Source organism: Oryctolagus cuniculus, chromosome 1 (assembly GCF_051225735.1).
Source record: "Oryctolagus cuniculus isolate XC-2025 breed Fujian yellow rabbit chromosome 1, ASM5122573v1, whole genome shotgun sequence".
Taxonomy (NCBI): Eukaryota; Metazoa; Chordata; class Mammalia; order Lagomorpha; family Leporidae; genus Oryctolagus; species Oryctolagus cuniculus.
The window spans coordinates 230,617,527-230,637,711 of NC_142867.1; the positions used below are offsets into that span (position 1 = coordinate 230,617,527).

The 20,185-nt window shown below is 62.9% G+C and overlaps 1 protein-coding gene across 4 annotated transcripts in view; it reads left to right on the forward strand.

The window, feature by feature from the left end:
• The window catches only part of LMX1B (LIM homeobox transcription factor 1 beta), a 79,161-nt gene extending 66,977 nt beyond the window's left edge, over positions 1-12,184 (forward strand). For all 4 annotated transcript variants that reach the window (XM_089320072.1, XM_051836100.3, XM_089320077.1 and 1 more), the window contains 6 exons: positions 1,139-1,371; positions 6,423-6,604; positions 6,748-6,825; positions 7,003-7,069; positions 8,474-8,617; positions 8,735-12,184. In XM_089320072.1, coding sequence (XP_089176198.1) covers positions 1,139-1,371; positions 6,423-6,604; positions 6,748-6,825; positions 7,003-7,069; positions 8,474-8,617; positions 8,735-8,892 — 862 coding nt within the window. In that variant the 3' untranslated portion in view covers positions 8,893-12,184. The remainder of the gene's footprint in view (positions 1-1,138; positions 1,372-6,422; positions 6,605-6,747; positions 6,826-7,002; positions 7,070-8,473; positions 8,618-8,734) is intronic.
• The last annotated feature ends 8,001 nt before the right edge of the window (positions 12,185-20,185 follow it).

The window sequence follows — 20,185 nt, forward strand, 5'->3', positions numbered from 1 at the left end:
CAGCAGGCAGAGCTGGAACTGGGCCTGTCCACCGCACCCCAGCCGCTCGCTGTGGGCGGCGCTGATGGCAGCCGCGGGCAGGGGGGCGGCCAGCGCGCCTGCGCAGCTCCAGAACCGATTAGCAGAGAATTGCAGCTGTAATCTGCGCCCGTGGTGGTAGGCTGTAAAGAGGGCTGGGACATGCACAGCGCTCCCAAGGTGGCGCCCGCAGACGTGGCCCGGGGACGCGGCGGATGAAAAATGGTTTTAATTCCCTCCCAGCAGCAATAATTTGATTCTTCATAAATTTTTCCATCAAAGTGTTGTTGAGGCTGAGTTCCCACAGAGCAGGGCACGTGACGGGGTTGCGGGGTGCTGGGCGGAGGGGACGGCCCTCCCGCATGCGCCTGCGCCCAACTCCGACGCCCTGGGCTTGTCTCCTGGGGTGGGAGGTGAGACCACGCCGTCGAGGCTGGGCCAGCATTGACTCCCCCCTGGGCCTGGGCCAGCGCCTCAGTCTCCTTGTCCTAAAATGGGGTGGATGCTCACTCTCATCTCCCAAGATCGTGGCAGGGACAGAAAGCCCCTGAATTGCCCAGAGCCGGCTGCACGTGCACAGTCACATCAGGGCCAGTGGTCACGTGGCAGCTGAAGGTGGGGGGCTTACGGAGGCGCCAGCCCACCCCAGGGGCAAGGGAACAGGGCACGGAGAGGTCCCTGCAGACTGCTCCGTGGGGGCTGCAGCCTGGGGGAGCAGAAGGTGCCGAGGGAGGGGCCTTGAGTACCAGGCGTGGGAGCCTGCATGGTCTCTGGCAGCACTGGGGAGCCATGGGAGAGGTTGGCGCAGGGGAGCAGCGTTGTGAGATGCGAATTTGGAGAGATGCCCTGGGCCTCTGCGGGATGGGCGTGGGAGGCTGAAGGGGTGGAGGGGCTGGGAGCCCAGGGAGCGGGGCGCTGCTTGGAAGTGGGGGTGCGGGAGGAGGCAGAGCCCTCTCACGGACAGGGGAGGCTGGTGGTGTCCTGCACACTGCCCTCTGGTGGCCACCGTGGCTATGAGCGGCACCCCTAGGAGAGGGGCCCCAGTGGGCAGCCTTGAGCGGCAGCTGCCCCCGGAGGACCCCTCGCCCAGCCCCGACCCGCGCCGCTCTGTGCCCCGCAGGCTCTTCGCGGCCAAGTGCAGCGGCTGCATGGAGAAGATCGCGCCCACGGAGTTCGTGATGCGGGCGCTGGAGTGCGTGTACCACCTGGGCTGCTTCTGCTGCTGCGTGTGCGAGCGGCAGCTGCGCAAGGGTGACGAGTTCGTGCTGAAGGAGGGCCAGCTGCTGTGCAAGGGCGACTACGAGAAGGAGAAGGACCTGCTCAGCTCCGTGAGCCCCGACGAGTCTGACTCCGGTGAGCCCCGGCCCGCGCCGGCCGCAGCCACACCAGCGGGGTGCCCGCTGGACCTGCCCGTGATCACACACGTGCACACCCCCAGGTGTGTGATGTGCACACGAACCCAAGCGTGCAAAAGCCCCTACTAAGGTGCACACGCACGCACACGCAAGACTCGGTACGCGTACAGCTGCACGCGTGTTTGTGCACATCCTCAGTGCACCGTGGCTTGTGCTGTACACACGCACGCATGCACGCACACGCACAGGTAGCCGACGCCCTGGTTGCTGGGAGTAGGGGGGAGTGGCCTGAGCTGGGAGCAGGGAAAGGAGGTGTCCTTAGGGTCCCCCAGAGCCACTCGGTCACAGGAGCCTGCCCACACGGGAAGGTTTGTCACAGCCAGGGCCCGCGGTGGAGGTGGTGGGCGGTGTCTGCCTGTCCCCGTCTCTCCCCGGACAGGGATGCACCATGACGGTGCTGCGGCTGCCTGGACCCCTCTGGGCCAGCAGAGGCCCAGGTGCCCCTGGCCGGTTCAGCCCGGGCCTAGGAAAGGGAGGGGACCGGCCCCTCCAAAGGGCTCGCACCCTGAGGACGGGAACAGACAGAGGCAGTCAGTTCAGACGCGGGCAGGTGGGGAGACTTGGCCATCCTCTGGGCTGGCACCTCTGAGACCCTGGACTCCAGGGCGTGGAAGTGCTGTGTGCACCTGGTGGGGGTGGGGTGTCGCTGGTTGGATACACCTGCTGCATGGCCGTGTGTGAGCCTGTGTGTGCATGTGTGTGTGAGAGCACTCTGTGAGCTGTGTGTGTAACTGCATGTGTGTGTGAGAGCACTCTGAGTGCACATATGTGAGAGCACTCTATGAGCTGTGTGTATAACTGTGCATGTGTGAGAGCACTCTGTGAGCTGTGTGTGTGCACGTGTGTGAGAGCACTCTGAGCTGTGTGTGTGCACGTGTGTGTGAGAGCACTCTGTGAGATGTGTGTGTGAGTGCACTGTGTGTGTGAGAGCACTCTGTGAGCTGTGTGTGTGTGCACGTATGTGAGAGAGCACTCTGTGAGCTGTGTGTGTGCACGTGAGAGAGCACTCTGAGCTGTGTGTGCACGTGTGTGTGAGAGCACTCTGAGCTGTGTGTGCACGTGTGTGTGAGAGCACTCTGAGTGTGTGTGCATGTGTGTGTGAGAGCACTCTGTGAGCTGTGTGTGTGCACGTGTGTGAGTGCACTCTGCGTACATGCGTGTGTGAATGCGCTGTGCATGTGAGTGCACTCTGCGTGTGCATGCGTGTGTGAATGCACTCTGTGAGCTGTGTGCATGTGCATGTGTGTGTGAGTGCACTGTGCGTTCATGTGTGTGTGAGAGCACTCTGTGAGCTGTGTGTGTGAGTGCACTGTGTGTGTGAGAGCACTCTGTGAGCTGTGTGTGTGTGCACGTGTGTGAGAGCACTCTGTGAGCTGTGTGTGTGGATGTGTGTGTGAGAGCACTCTGAGCTGTGTGTGTCTGTGTGCATGTGTGTGAGAGCACTCTGTGAGCTGTGTGTGCATGTGTGTGTGAGAGCACTCTGAGCTGTGTGTGTGAGTGCACTGTGTGTGTGAGAGCACTCTGTGAGCTGTGTGTGTGCATGTGTGTGTGAGAGCACTCTGTGAGCTGTGTGTGTGCACGTGTGTGTGAGAGCACTCTGTGAGCTGTGTGTGTGCATGTGTGTGTGAGAGCACTCTGAGCTGTGTGTGTGAGTGCACTGTGTGTGTGAGAGCACTCTGTGAGCTGTGTGTGTAACTGTGCATGTGTGAGAGCACTCTGTGAGCTGTGTGTGCACGTGTGTGTGAGAGCACTCTGTGAGCTGTGTGTGTGTGGATGTGTGTGAGAGAGCACTCTGTGAGCTGTGTGTGTGAGTGCACTGTGTGTGTGAGAGCACTCTGTGAGCTGTGTGTGTAACTGTGCATGTGTGAGAGCACTCTGTGAGCTGTGTGTGCACGTGTGTGTGAGAGCACTCTGTGAGCTGTGTGTGTGGATGTGTGTGTGAGAGCACTCTGAGCTGTGTGTGTGAGTGCACTGTGTGTGTGAGAGCACTCTGTGAGCTATGTGTGTGAGAGAGCACTCTGTGAGCTGTGTGTGTGAGTGCACTGTGTGTGTGAGAGCACTCTGTGAGCTGTGTGTGTAACTGTGCATGTGTGAGAGCACTCTGTGAGCTGTGTGTGCACGTGTGTGTGAGAGCACTCTGTGAGCTGTGTGTGTGCACGTGTGTGAGAGCACTCTGAGCTGTGTGTGTGCATGTGTGTGAGAGCACTCTGTGAGCTGTGTGTGTGCACGTGTGTGTGAATGCACTGTGTGTGTGAATGCACTCTGAGCTGTGTGTGTGCATGTGTGTGTGAGGGCACTCTGTGAGCTGTGTGTGTAACTCTGTGCATGTGTGTGAGAGCACTCTGTGAGCTGTGTGTGTAACTGTGTGCATGTGTGTGTGAGGGTACTCCGTGAGCTGTCTGTGTAACTGTGTGCATGTGTGTGAGAGCACTCTGTGAGCTGTGTGTGTAACTGTGCATGTGTGAGAGCACTCTGTGAGCTGTGTGTGCACGTGTGTGTGAGAGCACTCTGTGAGCTGTGTGTGTGGATGTGTGTGAGAGAGCACTCTGTGAGCTGTGTGTGTGAGTGCACTGTGTGTGTGAGAGCACTCTGTGAGCTGTGTGTGTAACTGTGCATGTGTGAGAGCACTCTGTGAGCTGTGTGTGCACGTGTGTGTGAGAGCACTCTGTGAGCTGTGTGTGTGGATGTGTGTGTGAGAGCACTCTGAGCTGTGTGTGTGAGTGCACTGTGTGTGTGAGAGCACTCTGTGAGCTGTGTGTGTGTGCACGTGTGTGAGAGCACTCTGTGAGCTATGTGTGTGAGAGAGCACTCTGTGAGCTGTGTGTGTGAGTGCACTGTGTGTGTGAGAGCACTCTGTGAGCTGTGTGTGTAACTGTGCATGTGTGAGAGCACTCTGTGAGCTGTGTGTGCACGTGTGTGTGAGAGCACTCTGTGAGCTGTGTGTGTGCACGTGTGTGAGAGCACTCTGAGCTGTGTGTGTGTGCATGTGTGTGAGAGCACTCTGTGAGCTGTGTGTGTGCACGTGTGTGTGAATGCACTGTGTGTGTGAATGCACTCTGAGCTGTGTGTGTGCATGTGTGTGTGAGGGCACTCTGTGAGCTGTGTGTGTAACTCTGTGCATGTGTGTGAGAGCACTCTGTGAGCTGTGTGTGTAACTGTGTGCATGTGTGTGTGAGGGTACTCCGTGAGCTGTCTGTGTAACTGTGTGCATGTGTGTGAGAGCACTCTGTGAGCTGTGTGTGTGAGTGCACTCTGTGAGCTGTGTGTGAGAGCACTCTGAGCTGTGTGTGTGCATGTGTGTGAGTGCACTGAGTGTGCATTTGTGTGTGAGAGCACTCTGAGCTGTGTGTGTCTGTGTGCATGTGTGTGTGAGAGCACTGTGTGTGCATGTGTGTGTGAGAGCACTCTGTGAGCTGTGTGTGCACGTGTGTATGAGTGCACTGTGTGTGTGAATGCACTCTGAGCTGTGTGTGTGCATGTGTGTGTGAGGGCACTCTGTGAGCTGTGTGTGAGAGCACTCTGAGCTGTGTGTGTCTGTGTGCATGTGTGTGTGAGAGCACTCTGTGAGCTGTCTGTGCTCCTGTGTGTGAGTGCACTCTCTGTGTGTGTTTCTGTGTGTGCATGTGTGTGAGTGCACTCTGCGTGTGCATGTGTGTGTGAGTACACTCTGTGGCCTGCCTGTTTGTGCCTCTGTGTGCATGTGTATGAGAGAGCATTCTGAGCTGTCTATACCTCTGTGTGTGCATGTGTGTGTGAGTGCACTCTGTGAGCTGTGTGTGTGTACATGTGTGTGAGTGCACTGTGTGTGCATGTGTGTGTGAGTGCACTCTGCGTGTGCATGCGTGTGTGAATGCACTCTGTGAGCTGTGTGCATGTGTGTGTGAGTGCACTCTGCGTGTGCATGTGTGTGAGTGCACTCTGCGTGTGCATGCGTGTGTGAATGCACTCTGAGCTGTGTGCATGTGCACGTGTGTGAGTGCACTCTGCGTACATACGTGTGTGAATGCACTGAGCTGTGTGCATGTGTGTGTGAGTGCACTCTGCGTACATGTGTGTGAATGCACTCTGAGCTGTGTGCATGTGTGTGTGAGTGCACTGCGTGTGCACGTGAGTGCACTCTGCGTGTGCATGCGTGTGTGAATGCACTCTGTGAACTGTGTGCATGTGTGTGTGAGTGCACTGTGTGTGCATGTGTGTGTGAGAGCGCTCTGTGAGCTGTCTGTGCTCCTGTGTGTGCACGTGTGTGAGAGAGCACTCAGCTGTGTGGGTATGCATGTGTGTGAGTGCACTCTGTGGGCTGTCTGCACACGCTCAGACCTTTGCAGACCCACGTTCCAATCTGCATTTGCACGTAGATCAGTGTGTGCTGTGTGCGTGCCCACACATGTGCCCGCTGTGGTCGCTCACACTCCTGTGTGTGAGGGCCTGGTGCGTGTGTCTTTGCTGTCAGTTCCCAGTCCCTGGAGCCCCAGAGTGGAAGGTTCCTTGCATTCTTGGGACCCTGGAGCCTGGCTGGCATGGGGCCGGCGCAGTGGGAGCTGGCTTTCTGGAAGGCTGGCTGGTGTGCTGTGCTGTGTCCCAGACAAGGAGCGTCCCAGACAGGCTGGCTTTGGGGAAACCCAGGGCCAGGGTGGCCTCAGCCCTCATCCGGGGCTCCATCAGTCCTTAGGAAGCCAGCAGACTGGCCTTGAGGGAGTGGGTGTCGTGGGCCTGCATACCTGTGCTGGCCTGGGCCTTCCTGAGTGTACACGCCCACAAGTGCCTGTGGGTGCTGTGACAGCGTGTGCCTGCCCCTGCGTGGGCCTGCAGCCTGGGAGGGGGACTCTTCGCACACCAGGGCACAGGAGCAGAGGCGAGCAGAGCCTGTGGGGAGGGGCCCTGGGGAGGCACAGCAGGTGTCAGCCACAGGGGGTGGGGTGGGCAGGGCAGAAGGTTGGGACCTGGGACCACCCTCAGCCCTCCGTGACAAGCCGAGTTGTGTCCCCACAGTGAAGAGTGAGGACGAGGACGGGGACATGAAGCCAGCCAAGGGGCAGGGCGGCCAGAGCAAGGGCAGCGGGGATGACGGCAAGGACCCGCGGAGGCCCAAGCGACCGCGGACCATCCTCACCACGCAGCAGCGGCGAGCCTTCAAGGCCTCCTTCGAGGTGTCCTCCAAGCCCTGTCGGAAGGTGAGGTGCGGCTGGAGTGGGACGGGCAGACCCCACCCCTGCGGCTGCCCACACCACCTGCTGTCCTGCTGGCGGGGGGCAGGGGACTGGGCGGGGCAGCCCTGCCCCTCGGGGTCTGACCCGTCCCGCTCTCTCCGGCCCAGGTCCGAGAGACCCTGGCGGCTGAGACGGGCCTCAGCGTGCGTGTGGTGCAGGTGTGGTTTCAGAACCAAAGAGCTAAGGTGAGAGGCCCCTCCCACCCCCGCTGGCCCAGGGCAGGGCTAACAGCACAGGGCCACGCATGTGGAGGGGCCGGGAGCGGATGGGGCGGGGGTGGGGTGGGGAGGAGGGCCTGGTGTGGGGGCAGGGGCTGGACGGGGCAGAGCCGGGCCGGGGTGACCTGTGCTGCTCCCCGGCAGATGAAGAAGCTGGCGCGGCGGCACCAGCAGCAGCAGGAGCAGCAGAACTCCCAGCGGCTGGGCCAAGGTGAGCCTGCACCCCAGGGCCGCGGACAGAGGGGCCGGGCCGTGTCTGGTAGCGAGACTCCCAGGAAGCCTCCCGCCAGGGCAAGCGGAGCCCGGGACCCCTGTGGCCTGCAAGCGCCACGCTGAGATGTGGAGAAGCGATGGGACCAGCGGTGGGGACCACGGGGCGCGGTCGGGGAGCAGGAGACGGCAGGGCGGCCCGTGGGGGCGGGGGCAGGACTTCTGCAGTCAGAACGGCGCTGTGTTCCCAGCTCACGGGTGCACGGGGCTGCTCCCGGCGTTGCTCTCGCTTGGTCTCGCTCCCTTCCCAGAGGTCCCCTGTGGAGGGGTGGGGGAGTTCGTCCTGTGCCCTGTCTCAGCTGCGCTTGTGCCTGCCGTGGGCAGACAGGCTGTTGAGGACTCCAAGGTGAGCTCCTGCTGGATGGTGAGGGGCCAAAGGCCAGGCCACCCTGCCCCGGGCTTTGTCAAATGCTGTCTCCACTTGCGTTGGCCAGGGCCGACCCCCAGCCTCCCACGGGCCACAGAGCCCTCATGGTTGTAAAGGAAGTAGGTGGGGCCCAGAGCTACCTGCTCCAGCTGAGAGGGAGGCTCCTGGGGCTCAGGGCACGCTGGGAAGTGCCTTCTGTTCAGGCCAGGCCCAAGGCCCCAGCGCTTCCTGTCTCCTGTCCACCCCCTCCTGGGGCTGTAGCCACTGCCTTGGGTCCCAGCAGCTCCAAGCTGTGCTTTGCCCTGCAGCCCCGCCCTGGACACAGCCCCCCGACCCGTGCTCACATAGCCCACACATGCTCCACATCACTGCCACGTGCATGGGGCACGCCAGCCCCACCCCCCACCTGAGCCAGGAGCCCTGCAGCCCTCCCTGTGGAGGCTCAGTGGCTAGTCAGGGAGGGGCTTCTCATTTGCAGCCCCGCGCCCCACAGCTGCCCTAGCGGGGACCCTCCTGTCTGCCGGCAGCCTCAGGGGGACCCCCTGACTCGGCTCAGCCCCTGAAGTAACCACACGACCGGCTGGTCCTCTCCCCACGCCGCCACGGGGCTGGGCCGAATGATCCCCCCACGGCGTCTCTGTGCCTTGGCCACCTGTCGCCTCCCTGGCTGGTCCTTGAAGCCACACTGAGCTGGCCCCTTTCCTCCAGGAAGCCCTCCCAGGCCTCTCTGGCCCGGGTTCTGCTCCCTGAGGCCGTCACCACTGCCTGCCCCGGTGTCTGCTCCCGGGAGGGCCCCAGCTCCTGGAGGGCCGGGCGGTTGGGGGTTGGGGAAGGCGGGGTGGGCTTTGGATGACGCTGATTCTGGACAAGGAGCCGGGCAGCCGCAGCCAGCGTGAGCAGGAGGGACTCCCGGGGGACACCTGTGGGGCCCCCCTGGGGCTGCCAGGGCCGGTGTGTGAAGGCGTGGCCTGTCCCCAGAGGTCCTGTCCAGCCGCATGGAGGGCATGATGGCCTCCTACACACCGCTGGCCCCGCCGCAGCAGCAGATCGTGGCCATGGAGCAGAGCCCCTACGGCAGCAGCGACCCCTTCCAGCAGGGCCTCACGCCGCCCCAAATGCCAGGTGAGCCCATGAGCCCCCACAGTGAGCCACCCCCGCACTGCCCCTCCCCCTGCCCACCCGCCTCCTCCTGCTGGGAGGGCCCCAGTGCTGACGTCCCTTCTCCCCCTCCGGCCCCAGGGAGCGACTCCATCTTCCACGACATCGACAGCGATACCTCCTTAACCAGCCTCAGCGACTGCTTCCTGGGCTCCTCGGACGTGGGCTCCCTGCAGGCGCGCGTGGGGAACCCCATCGACCGGCTCTACTCCATGCAGAGTTCTTACTTCGCCTCCTGAGAGCCGGCCAGGGCGCAAGGACGCTAGGGTGCAGGGCCAGGGGCCGGCGGGCCTCAGCAGCAGCCGCCTGGACATCCGCTACAGACAGCCATACGGGGCCCTGCCCGCGGCCAGCCGGGCCTGGCCAGACAGGCAGCCGGGTGCAGCCTGGGCGGGGGCTTGGGCTGCCCGCAGGGACCTTGCTCTCCACAGCCGCTCTTCTCGCCTCCCAGCCCCGCCCCGGCCCCATTGCCTCCTCCCTCCCCGTCTCTTTTTTGGGAAGCTTAAATTCTCTCTATTTTTTTAAATGTCCTCTCTGTGTCCAGCCAACCTCCCCGCACGGGCCCCAGGACGCCGATGCTGGGGCGCAGTGCCCGTTAATCCACGAAGCCAGCGCTCCCGTATCCTGCGCCAGTGCCCACCTCCCTCCAGCTGGCCCAGGGTCGCCCCTGCCGGTCTGAGCCTTGGAGCAGAAATAGCCAAGAGCCCGGCAGGTGTGCCAGGCTCACCATGTTTTGCCAGAAACAGGGTCACCGGCAGCTTGCAGGGGGAGGGTGCTGTGGCCAGAGCCAGGCAGACCCAGAGGGACAGACGCACACACAAGGCACGCACACAGGCAGAGCGGGGCAAATACGCACACAGATCCTAGCGACGCTGCGAGAGGCAGAGGGAGAGTGGGCGCCCAAGGGGAGCAGGGACCCCCGTCTTCTTAGAGCAGTTAGAGAAGGCGGGGTGAGCATGCAGGGCAGCCCTAGCCAGTACTGTAGCAGCCCAGAGGGAGGCCCCGCCCTCCCCCGAGCCAGGTGGGGTCAGGCCAGTGGCAGAACCTCTGGGTGGAGGGGACCTCGGGGTTCACCTGTGCAGCACCCCGGCTAATGTCCGGCTCCCTCCCGGGCCACCCCCAGCCAGCTGCCCCTTCCTGCCGGCCGTGCCTCGGCCTCTCTCAGCCCTGAGTCTCAAAGTCACTGTCTCCTCCAGCCCTTCCTGGCAAAACCACACTCCTCGCTGGGCTCTGGCTTTCCCCGAAAGGTGTGGGACGGCCAGGGCCGCCACTCCGCCTGCCGGTGGACACCAGCCAGCCAGGCCTGCCTCTGCTCATGCACATCTGGCCTTGGGAAGCCTCCCCGCCCGTCTGCGGCCCCCCGGCCCCCACGCACAAGTGACAGCTAAGCCACCGCCCTTCTCTGTGTGTGTGTGGGGGGGGGCGGTGCACCTGCTGGCACACCCCAGAAGAACCCTGCCTTTTCCTGGGTCCCAGCTCCTCTTGTGAGAGTGGGTTCAAATCTGCGGCTCTCCCAGCACACGCGCCTGTCAGGGGTGTGGGCCTGGGGCCCGCTGCGTTCCCACCGCACCCCCGCCCCGCCCTGTCCCTGTCCCTGCAGGTGGCAGAGGTGTGTGTTGGGTGCCCTGCCCTGTAAGCCAGACACACCCATCTACCCTCCCTATGCAGCCAAGCTGATGGCCCCATGGCCCTCAAAGCTGAGGGGCATAGGCCACGCCCCTGGGCTCTGCCTGGCCCACCTTTGAGCAGAAGCGACGGGGTGTCTCCCTCCACCTCCGGACCCCTCTCGGTGTCTAGGGAGCCCGCGGCCCCTCCGGAGCGCCCCGGGCCAGTCCCAGCTCTCAGCCCTCACCCTGCTCCTCCCCAGGCAGGGTTGCCCCCGGGCCTCTGTGTTCCTCATGTCCCAGACAGAACTTGGCCGAAGCCCCAGCCTGCCCGGGTTGTAGAGGCAGCCGTGCTGAATTCAGGGGAGGGTCTGCCTTCTGCTGGGTGAGCAGGCCTGAGGCAGGCAGAGACACTGCGGGCAGCCCCTGGGAGACCTGGCCCTCCTCCCCCAGGCTCTCTGTTGGAAGGGCAGCAGGAGTGGGTCATCTGGTCCACCCCCTTGTCTTTCAGCCAGGGGAGGGGGTGGGACCTGCCCCAGGGTCTCCCAGAGCTGCAGCCCGTTAGCAGAACCATTGCTAGCCCCCGTGAGTGGCCACTAGGTAGGGGCAGGACTTGTTCTTAGGAAACCTGCTGGGCTCTGGGGTCCCTGTTCCCCATCATGCTGCCCCAGGGCCAGGAGCTGGGTGGGGACCCCTAAGCACGTGACCCAGGTGGGCGAAGTCAAAAGGGACCTCAGAGAGCCCTCCACCCCAGGACTACCCACTGTCCACGTGTGGCTCCCGGGCCCCGGGCTCCCCGGCGCTGACACCCACTGTGCCTGGCCCTGGGCGAGGACGCACGTGTTGGGTGCTGGGTGGCCTGGGCGGTTCCACCCCCGGATGTGGTCAGGGACCTGTTTCTCAGACGAGGGCGCTGAGGCTGAGACGGAGGGGGACATGGTCAGGGTCCCCCAGCAGAAGTCCACAGGGTTGGGTGGGCTGAAATCTGGGATCTGGGGCCAGCTGACGTGGGCAGATCCTCCAGCTCTGACTGGCGGGGAGGGGGTGGGCGGAGCCAGGACAGGAGCCCAGCAGCCCCCCAGGGACCAGGGTGGGAGGCCCCAAGGGAGGGGGAGGAAGAGGCAGAGAGAGAGACTCTGGGAGAAATGCCAAGTTTTACTTCCGTGCTGGGGACGTCGAGGCCCAGAAGGAAGGACTCTGCCCCAGTACCACGGAGTCGGGGGGAACAGGGGACAAGAAGCCCAGCCCTGACCCCAGCCGGGGCCTCATCTGCCCACTCCAGGGAGGCTCCCAGGTGCTCTGCTGTCCTGGGGGGACTCCAAGGAGGCTGCCCGGCAGGGGCAGGCCAGGGGGCGAGGGGGAGGCCCTGGAGCTGCATCCCACCCACTAGGGCCCAGCAGGGTCCAGCCCCCCTCACAGGTCCGGGGGCAGCCTCTTGGCAGTGAGGCTGCCTCCCCCTGCCGATCCGATGATGCCCCTGTCACTTCGCACACCGGGAGCCTCGGGGGAGGCCCATTGGCCGCCACCTGCCAGGCTCTAGCCCTGAGCCCTGAGCACCCGCTGCGGGGGAGGGGCTGGGCTGCTGCCTGTGGGAAGGGGCTCCACGCTCACACACCAGACGCACTCGGAGGCCTGGGACCGGGGGAGCAGGAGGGCCCTTCCCCCAGCCCAGGGAGGGGGTCCCACGGGAGCCCGGCCCACTGGCCAGTCCTGTTTTCCTTGTACAGACTCACTGCCCACGCGCCATCCCCAGACACGTTTTATTTAATAACTTGTCATTGTTAAATTATTTATTAGCGTTTACCATATCACCGCCCCGCCCCGCCCTCCACTCACCTTCCGCCTCTTCCCACAAACGCAGAAAATGGAACCAACCACGGGACAAGCCGAGACGTCGTGTATTTGTAAATAAACCAACCTGTACGCGCCCGCGCCCGTGGTGCCTCTCCTTGGGGGGCGGGGCAGGGGGCGGGGCCTGCGAGCCACACTGGCAGGTATCTTGGTGGCCACCAGGGAGGAGGGAGGGCATGGGGTTCAAGTCTTGCCGCACCCATCCCATAATCCTCATCTCCCCCATCCATCCTGAGCCCTGAACCCTCTCCGGCCTTTGATCCCTTCATCCCCTCTCCGTTTCACCCTGTCCCCCTGCCCATCACTCATTCATTCATTCCTGTGGCCAGCTGGTCTTTGTGAAGGGCCCCCCAAGTGCTGGCCACCAGGCTGAGAACTGGGGCTCCGTGGCTCCTGCCTCAGGTAGGCGGACAGTGTGAACTGAGCTCAGCTGAGGTCCAGTGAAGCCTTGCCATCGCCCTGTCTGGGAGAACAGGACATCGTGGAAGGCTTCCCGGAAGAAGTGGTGTATTAAACTGAGACCTGGCTCAGTGGGGACCCAGAGTGGGGAGGGCTGTCTGGATGTGTCCTAGGCTTGTGCACGGGTGGGGGCCGGCGTTCAGCGTGGTGGTTCAGATGCGGCTTGGGATGCCTGCACCCCGTATCAGCACGTCTGGGTGTGCGACCTGGTTCTGCTTCTGACTCCGGTTTCCTACTAACGCTCGCCTTAGGAGGCACCCAGGTGGCGGCTGAAACTGTTGGGTCCCTGTCCACTCACACAGAGACCTGGACGGAGTTCCCAATGCCTGGCTCCAGCCTGCCCGGCCCTAGCTTGTTGGAGGCACAGGGAGAACAAGCCAGCGGGTGGCAGCTCTCTCTCTCCTTTCTCTGAACGGCTCAAATAAATAAAAGCAGAACCGAGAACCTCGCGGGCAGGCTAAATCTTGTACCTCTCCCATCCACAAGGAGAACTGAGACTGGAGGCAGGAGAGATGCGCCGAGGTGGGGGCAGGACTGGGTCTGCGGGGACGGGAGGGCTGGGTGGAGGTGAGGGGGTCGGCTCATCACCTGAGTGAGAGGTGACCACGAGGAGGAAGAAGGGGACAGAGCCCAAAGACCTCAGTGAGGGGAGTCCAGGCGGCATCTGGGTCCCCGGGTCCCTGGGCTGGGGGGCAGGGGGATAAAGATCTGGCCCCGGGAGGGTGAGCCGGGCATCTCCGGAGGGTCCCAGCAGAGGGTCCCTGCGGTGCAGGGCAGGCAAGTGCACCCTGGGGAACGCAGAGCGGAGGTGGAGCCCTGGTGACCTGGGGAGCCCTGGCTGTGGGGTCCGGGGGGCTGGTGCGAGGGGTGCTGGGGTGGAGATGGTCGTCGGTTCTCAGAGGACGTTGCTTGATGTCTCGAGGGTCCTCCGAGTCCCTGGAGGGCAACCCCAGTGCGCGCGTGCGTGTGTGTACACGCGTGTGTACCTGTGCAGTGGCGGGTTGGGTTGCCAGCCGGGCAGCTGATCCACACAAGGGTATGCGTGCTTCGTCTGTGCATGTCTGTGCGTGTCTGTGCATGCCGTGTGTGTCCTGTCTCCCCCCCACCCCCACCCTGTGCTACATGTCAGCCTTCCACACCCCTGTGGCCGCGTCACCCCAAGGCTTCGTCTGCCCCGGGACGCCTGCGCCCCCTAGGGGCGGGCTCCGTCCTGCGCCCTCTCCTGGCCTCACTGTTGGAAGCCTCGGGGTGACCCCCAGAGCTGCCTGGGCTGCCAGGGGCGGAGAGATGCTGGAAACCTCCAGGTCATTTCCTCGCTTGCACCCCAACAACCCCGAGAGGCAGAACCCCAGGTCCGTAGAGCAAGCCGAGGCCTAGAAGCCAGAGTCACCAGCTCAATATGCCAGAGCTAACCTGAGGCAGCAGGACCGCGATTCGAAAGCAGCGTTGGCTGCAGACCCGCGGCCTCACCTCTGCCCCAGGAGGCCCTCGAGCTCAGGCCCAGGGGCCGGGGGCGAAGCAGCGCTCTCCTACCTTCAGCGCGCCTCATGGTGGCTGCGAGATGTGAGGCCAGCCAGCACCCAGGCAGGACCCTAGGGGCTGCCAGCATCCGAGCCGGGGTCTGGGCTGTGTGAGGGGGCCCCCACACCCCACCCCTCCCCGGCATTGCTCAAACTCCTGTCACTCCAAAATGTGGGGGCAGTGCTCATCCGTTTCACTCCGTCACCTGCCTGTCTCCCGGCCCAGAGGTGTGGCATTGGGAGGAGGCAGTGGGTGGAGGCTCTGGGGACTGGAGAGGGCCTGAGACAAGGCCGGACCGAAACAGGACCAATGCTAGCCCATGCCTGCCACTGGCAGAGGTCAGCTCACTGACCCTCCAAGCCACTGGATAGCCCATTGCACAGATGAGCAAACCGAGGCTTAGAGAGAAGAATTTGGCTCCAGGGTGTCGGATCCAGGAACTTGGTGTTGCAGAGGGCCCCGTAGCAGTTGAACAGGGACATGGGGGTTGTGTGGGAGGAGCATGACTCTGAGCCCACCCTACACCGCCTGTCTTCAAGGGGTCTGAGGCCTGGGGAGAGGGACACAGCCCCCAGCCCTGCCCCTGGGGTCCCTGGCAGCCAGCAGCCCCTGCAGACTCCCCGAGGGCCCTCAGCTCTGGACTGGAGAAGGCTGGCTGTGCCCAGCAGGTGCACAGAGCCGACCTGGGCTCGGATGGGCGTGCGCGGTGCTCCGAGTTCTGCTTGTTCCTGGGAGCCCCGTGGGGCAGGATGAATTCTGTGCATGTGGCAGTCCCCATGGCTCCTCCCGGGAGTGCCGCTCTGCCCCACGTGCCCTGGCCAGCTTCTGAGTGTCCCCGACTCCACGCCAGGCCCTGGTGGACAGGGAGACCCTCTGTCGGTGGCCTTGACTTCAGAGCAACCCCTGGAGCTTGGCTGGAGAAGAGAGGCTTCCCACATCGCTCATCTCTCTGCTCTCCCTGCCCCTGGCCCGGCAGACCCTGCAGACCCCAGCCCGCCTGGGCACAGCATAGGAAGGAATGGTAAGAAAGGCATACGTATAGGATGCCAAAGGAGGCAGGGGCTCACCGGCTGTGCCCAGGGCAATCAGGGAAGGCCTCCTGGAGGAGGGGGCATTTGAGCTGAGCCTCCAAAGATGGGCCAGGCTCGGTCGGGCAGCGAGGAGCCCCTGCGACCCCACTCGCCGGTTTTGCTGGGAATCAAGTGGGCGCTCTGTGGGACATGGATACGGCCCCCCGTTTCCGTGCCGGCTCAGGTCCCTTCCACGAAATATATTTGCATAGATCTGGCGACACCGTCCTGTGTTAGCTGCCACCTCCGGCTGGCTTACCACGCCTCCCAGGAGCAGTGGCAACAGCCGAGCCTGCACGCGGCCAAGCCTGCACGCGGTCAGCAGGGTCGCGGCTTTTTTGGGAACGTGTTCGTCTCTGGGTGCAGAGGCCCAGCTGTGCGAGTCCGCGGCCCGAAGAGAAACCCACGCAGACACCGCCGCGCCCACACACCAGATCCGGGCTTTCCCTGGCTGCTCCTTCTCTGTTTTGTCTTTCACTTGTTTGAGAATCAGGGAGACAGAGAGAGACAGCAAGCGAGCACTCCCATCCATTGGTTCACTCCCCACGGCCGGGACTGGACTAGCATTGAAGCCAGGAGCTGGGCACTCAACCCAGGTCCCCACGTGGGTGCCTGCCACCCAAGCCAGCACACTGTCACGGGGGGGGGGGGGGGGTCTGTATTGGCCGGAAGCAGAGGCAGGAGCTAGATCTGAGCCCCCAGCCCAGGGAGCAAACATGAGGCGCAGGCGCCCTACCTGCCACACCCAACACCTGCCCCCTGTCCTGGGAGCCCCTGGGGGCTGGCACCAGGGTCCCCTGGAGCTTGGAGCTCCTCATTTGCGAAACACCCAAATGGCATCGGCAACGATGACACACAGGAAACGTTTGCCACAAGATCAGGAGGCCCTGGTGCATCTCCACCCTCGGGGCATCTCCGCGTGGGTTTCCGTGGGCAGCACCCACGCCTGGCCACCCTGGTCAGAGTGCCATGCGCTTTGCGGCTCGACTGACCAGGAGCTGCTTGCGTGTGGCTCCTACAGCTGCAGTCACTCGTCAGGCCACCAGGTGGCGATCGGGAGTCAGGCAGGCGTGGGCCCCGCTGCGCTCAGAGAGGTGCGGGTTGCGCTGGGGAAGATGGACCCTTCTCTGAGGCTGGGGCTGCGTGCCAGGTACTGGGTGGGTGCCCTCCTCAGGGGCCCCCAGGGCTCCCCACCGCAGCCCTAAGAACTAAGGGCGAGCACTCCCACCTTCCAGAACAGGAGAGTGGCTCAGAGATGTTAAGTCACCTGCCTGAGGCCACACAGCCAGGAAGTGGCAAGCCCGGGTCTGGCCTCTGAAAAACGAGGCCAGGTGAGAGGCCGGTGGGTGGAATAAAAGTCACAGCAACCTGGCCTGGGCACTTGCTGCACTCCAGCCCCTCTCCCTGACTCCTCCTACCCACCCATTTCACTGACAGGGAAACTGAGCTCCAAGGAGTCTAAAAGCCGAGGGAGGCTGCTTATCCACCATGGCCCGGCCCTGTGAGCCCAGAGGGAGGACCCCACACTCCCTGCACCCCCCAGCCCCGCCGCCCCTGCTTCCCTCTGAGTGGATGCCAGCAGGTGTGGCCCCGCCCCGGTCCCAGGCTGGCCTCAGCTTCCCCAGGACCACCTCTAGGCACCTGTCGGGGGGCCTCCTGGACCAGAGTGAGGTCCTGTCCACCCTCTAATGTGCTGCCCCCATGCATGCTTCTGGAGCACAAGTCATGGCTGAGAGCCCCTGCCCGGGGTCTGGGCTGCAATCTGACCATTTCTGTCCCTGCGACCCACCTACCGGCCATGGCAAGGTGTGCCACCCCCGACAAGGTCAGGGGCTTCCAGGAGCCATTTCCTGTGAGGCCAGCCTTCCGTTCCTGCTTCTCTAGGGCCAGTGGGTGGCAGAGAGGGGAGCGACACCTGGGCGGTGCGTGGGCCTGGGGGCCATGCCAATGGATGCGTCAAGGCGTGGGCAGTGGGAGACTAACCCCGTCAGTCAGCCAGGCCTGGGCCCTGTGGCTCCAGTATCCATTCCCTTCCTTATGATTGGTCCAAGGGGGTGAACTTGGGGCCTGCTCTTTGGATCCCCAAACAGGGATATGTACATCCCTGCTCCTCACCACAAGGGGGAGCCCTAGAGGCCATGGCCAATTCACAGCCGGAATGGAAGCGGACAGGTGCACAGGGAGGTAGCCCCAGGGCCCCATGGGGTCCACGGTTGCAGGGCTGACAAGTAAACAGCCAACTAACCCTCAATCACTTACGCTGTTCTGAATCTGTCACTTGTCACCACCGACTGAAATCCCCACTGTCTCCCAGAGCCGTTGCGTGACTCCATGAACTATTTCCAGATTCCTGACGTAGAAACCGGTGCCCAACAGAAAAAGTAGCTGAGCTAATTCTCAAGGAGCCCAGCGGGGGCTTGTGCACCTCGTCTCCCCTCCGCCCTCCTGTGACATGGCCGCACGTCCTCTGTGCAGACGCCACCCGGTGCAGTGGGTTTGAGTGAGTTTAAGACATGTCATTTGAGAGGCATTTTCTCAGTAGACCGCATCCTACGGGACGCTGTCAGAGGCGAGGGTGACGGGTCTGGACGTCGATGGTGCCAGCTCCTGCACCCCAGCCCTTGTGGCTGTGACCCCTGCCTGGGGTGGAGCCCCTGGCTTGTCCCCACCGCACACACACACACACACACACACAGAGCGCAGCCTTCTGCCTCTGCCACAGCTGGAGCCGGCAGGCTGTGCCGCGGGGACAGGCAGTGCAGCAGAACTGAGCCAGTGAATTACTGGTGCTGAGTTACTAATAAGCAAGTAATCAGGTTATACCCATCGCAAAAGTGTCCACAAGCCGAGTGATGGTGACAAGGGCGGGAAGCCGGAATGACACCCTGCAAGAAAGACGGGCAGCCTCGGAGGGTAACCATGGCGACCCAGCACCAGCACCGGACGCACCCTGGGCCGGCGCACCGAGCGTCAGCCACTGGAGTTCTCTCTTCAAGGACTGCTCGCCCCAGCCTGCCGCTGAAGACCCGGAGGCTCCGAGAGAGGAAGCAAGTCGCTGAGGGCCACGGAGGGAGCGGGCTCCCGGCAACAGACAGCCGAGCAGCTCCGCCCGGAGTGGAGGTGGCGCTGTCCCCCGATCTTCGTAAGCGGCCAGGGGGCTTCCGCAGCTCAGGCTCCAAGGCAGGGAGGGACAGGGGACGGGGGCTCCTCCCAGAGGATGGGGACCTCCTCCCAGGGGACGGGGGCTCCTCCCAGAGGATGGGGACCTCCTCCCAGGGGACGGGGGCTCCTCCCAGAGGATGGGGACCTCCTCCCAGGGGATGGGGGCTCCTCCCAGAGGATGGGGACCTCCTCCCAGGGGACGGGAGCTCCTCCCAGAGGATGGGGACCTCCTCCCAGGGTTCGGGGGCTGACGGTGTGGCCCATCCGGAGCTTCTCCCTGGGCCCTGGCCTGGGGGCTGGTTCAGACAGGACAGCACAAGCGACACAGGGAGAGGAGGGGACCGGTGGCCAGGGAGCACAGCGCCGCCATCGCAGGCACATCCTGCAGCCCTCTCACACGGCCTCGTGCTGTTTGGAGACACCGGGCAGAGCCACGTTTCCCTGACACAGGCCTCCCTGGGGAAACGCGTCGGCCACACCAGGAGCCTAGAACGTTGGAGAAAACCACATAGAGCAGTAGTGGGGACCGTGGGAGTCCAGACATGGGAACAGGGGCCCGAGCTGGGCTGGGGGGCTGCACAATGCCAAGGTGGGGCCCCCGGGGACCTGGCCGTGCTCCTCGGGCCTTTTCCAAGTTCCCGGGGAAGGTGGTGATGCCTCAGGGCCAGAGAGAAAAGTCTTCCTTTGCCGTTGGTTCACCCTCCAATGGCTGCCATGGCTGGCGCGCTGCGGCCGGCGCACTGCGCTGATCCAATGGCAGGAGCCAGGTACTTATCCTAGTCTCCCATGGGGTGCAGGGCCCAAGCACCTGGGCCATCCTCCACTGCACTCCCGGGCCACAGCAGAGGGCTGGCCTGGAAGAGGGGCAACCGGGACAGAATCCGGCGCCCTGACCGGGACTAGAACCCGGTGTGCCGGCGCCGCTAGGCGGAGGATTAGCCTAGTGAGCCACGGCGCCGGCCTACTTTTATTTTTTAAAGATTTATTAATTTCTGTATTTGAAAGGCAGAGCAACACAGAGAGAGAGAGAGAGAGAGAGACTTTCATCTGCTGGTTCACTCCCCAAATGGCCAACAGGTGGCGCTGGGCCAGGCCCAAGCCAGGAGTCCAGTGCTCCATCCAGGTCTCCCACGTGGGTGACAATGGCCCAAGTGCTTGGGCCATCCTCTGCTGCCTTCCCAGGCTGTTAGCAAGGAGCTGGACTGGAAGCGGAAGAACCGAGACTCCAACAGGTGCTCCCATACGGGATGCGGGTGTCACTCACAGGTGGCGGCTTAGCCCGCCAGGCCACATTCAAATCTTTAATCCATCAGTGATTTCCTCTTGGACACGGTGCACTCAGGGTCTCACCGACTGTCCTCCCCCTTACACCAGAGTCGGTGCCTGGCGGCCAGGATCTGAGTCGCCCGGGCTGTCGCGGGTCAGCCAGGGCCCTGAGCCCTGGGCCCGTCGGCGTCGCCTGGGGCCAGCGCCACATGATGGCAGTGACTGGCTCTCGACAAGGCCTCCACCTGGCCCCGAGTCACGCCCCAGGCCTCTGTGCGTCCACACCGGCTGTAGCATCGGTCTGAAAAGTTCCTTTACAAAACCCCTGGTGGGTTTTTGATCGGAATTAAATCACTCTTTTGATCAGCAGGGAGAATTGATAACATTGCAGGCAATAAGTCTTTCTCTCCTTGAACAGGAACAGCCTCCCTGTTTATTTAGGCTGTTAATGTTTTCCAATAAAGTTGTATCATTCGCTGCATCAGGCCTCACTCCTCTTTTATTGCATTTATTTTTAGATTCTTTTCTTTCTGTCACTATTCTAAATATTTCATTTTCCTGGATTATTTACTTTCAGAAGCTAGCGTAGAGAAAAGCAA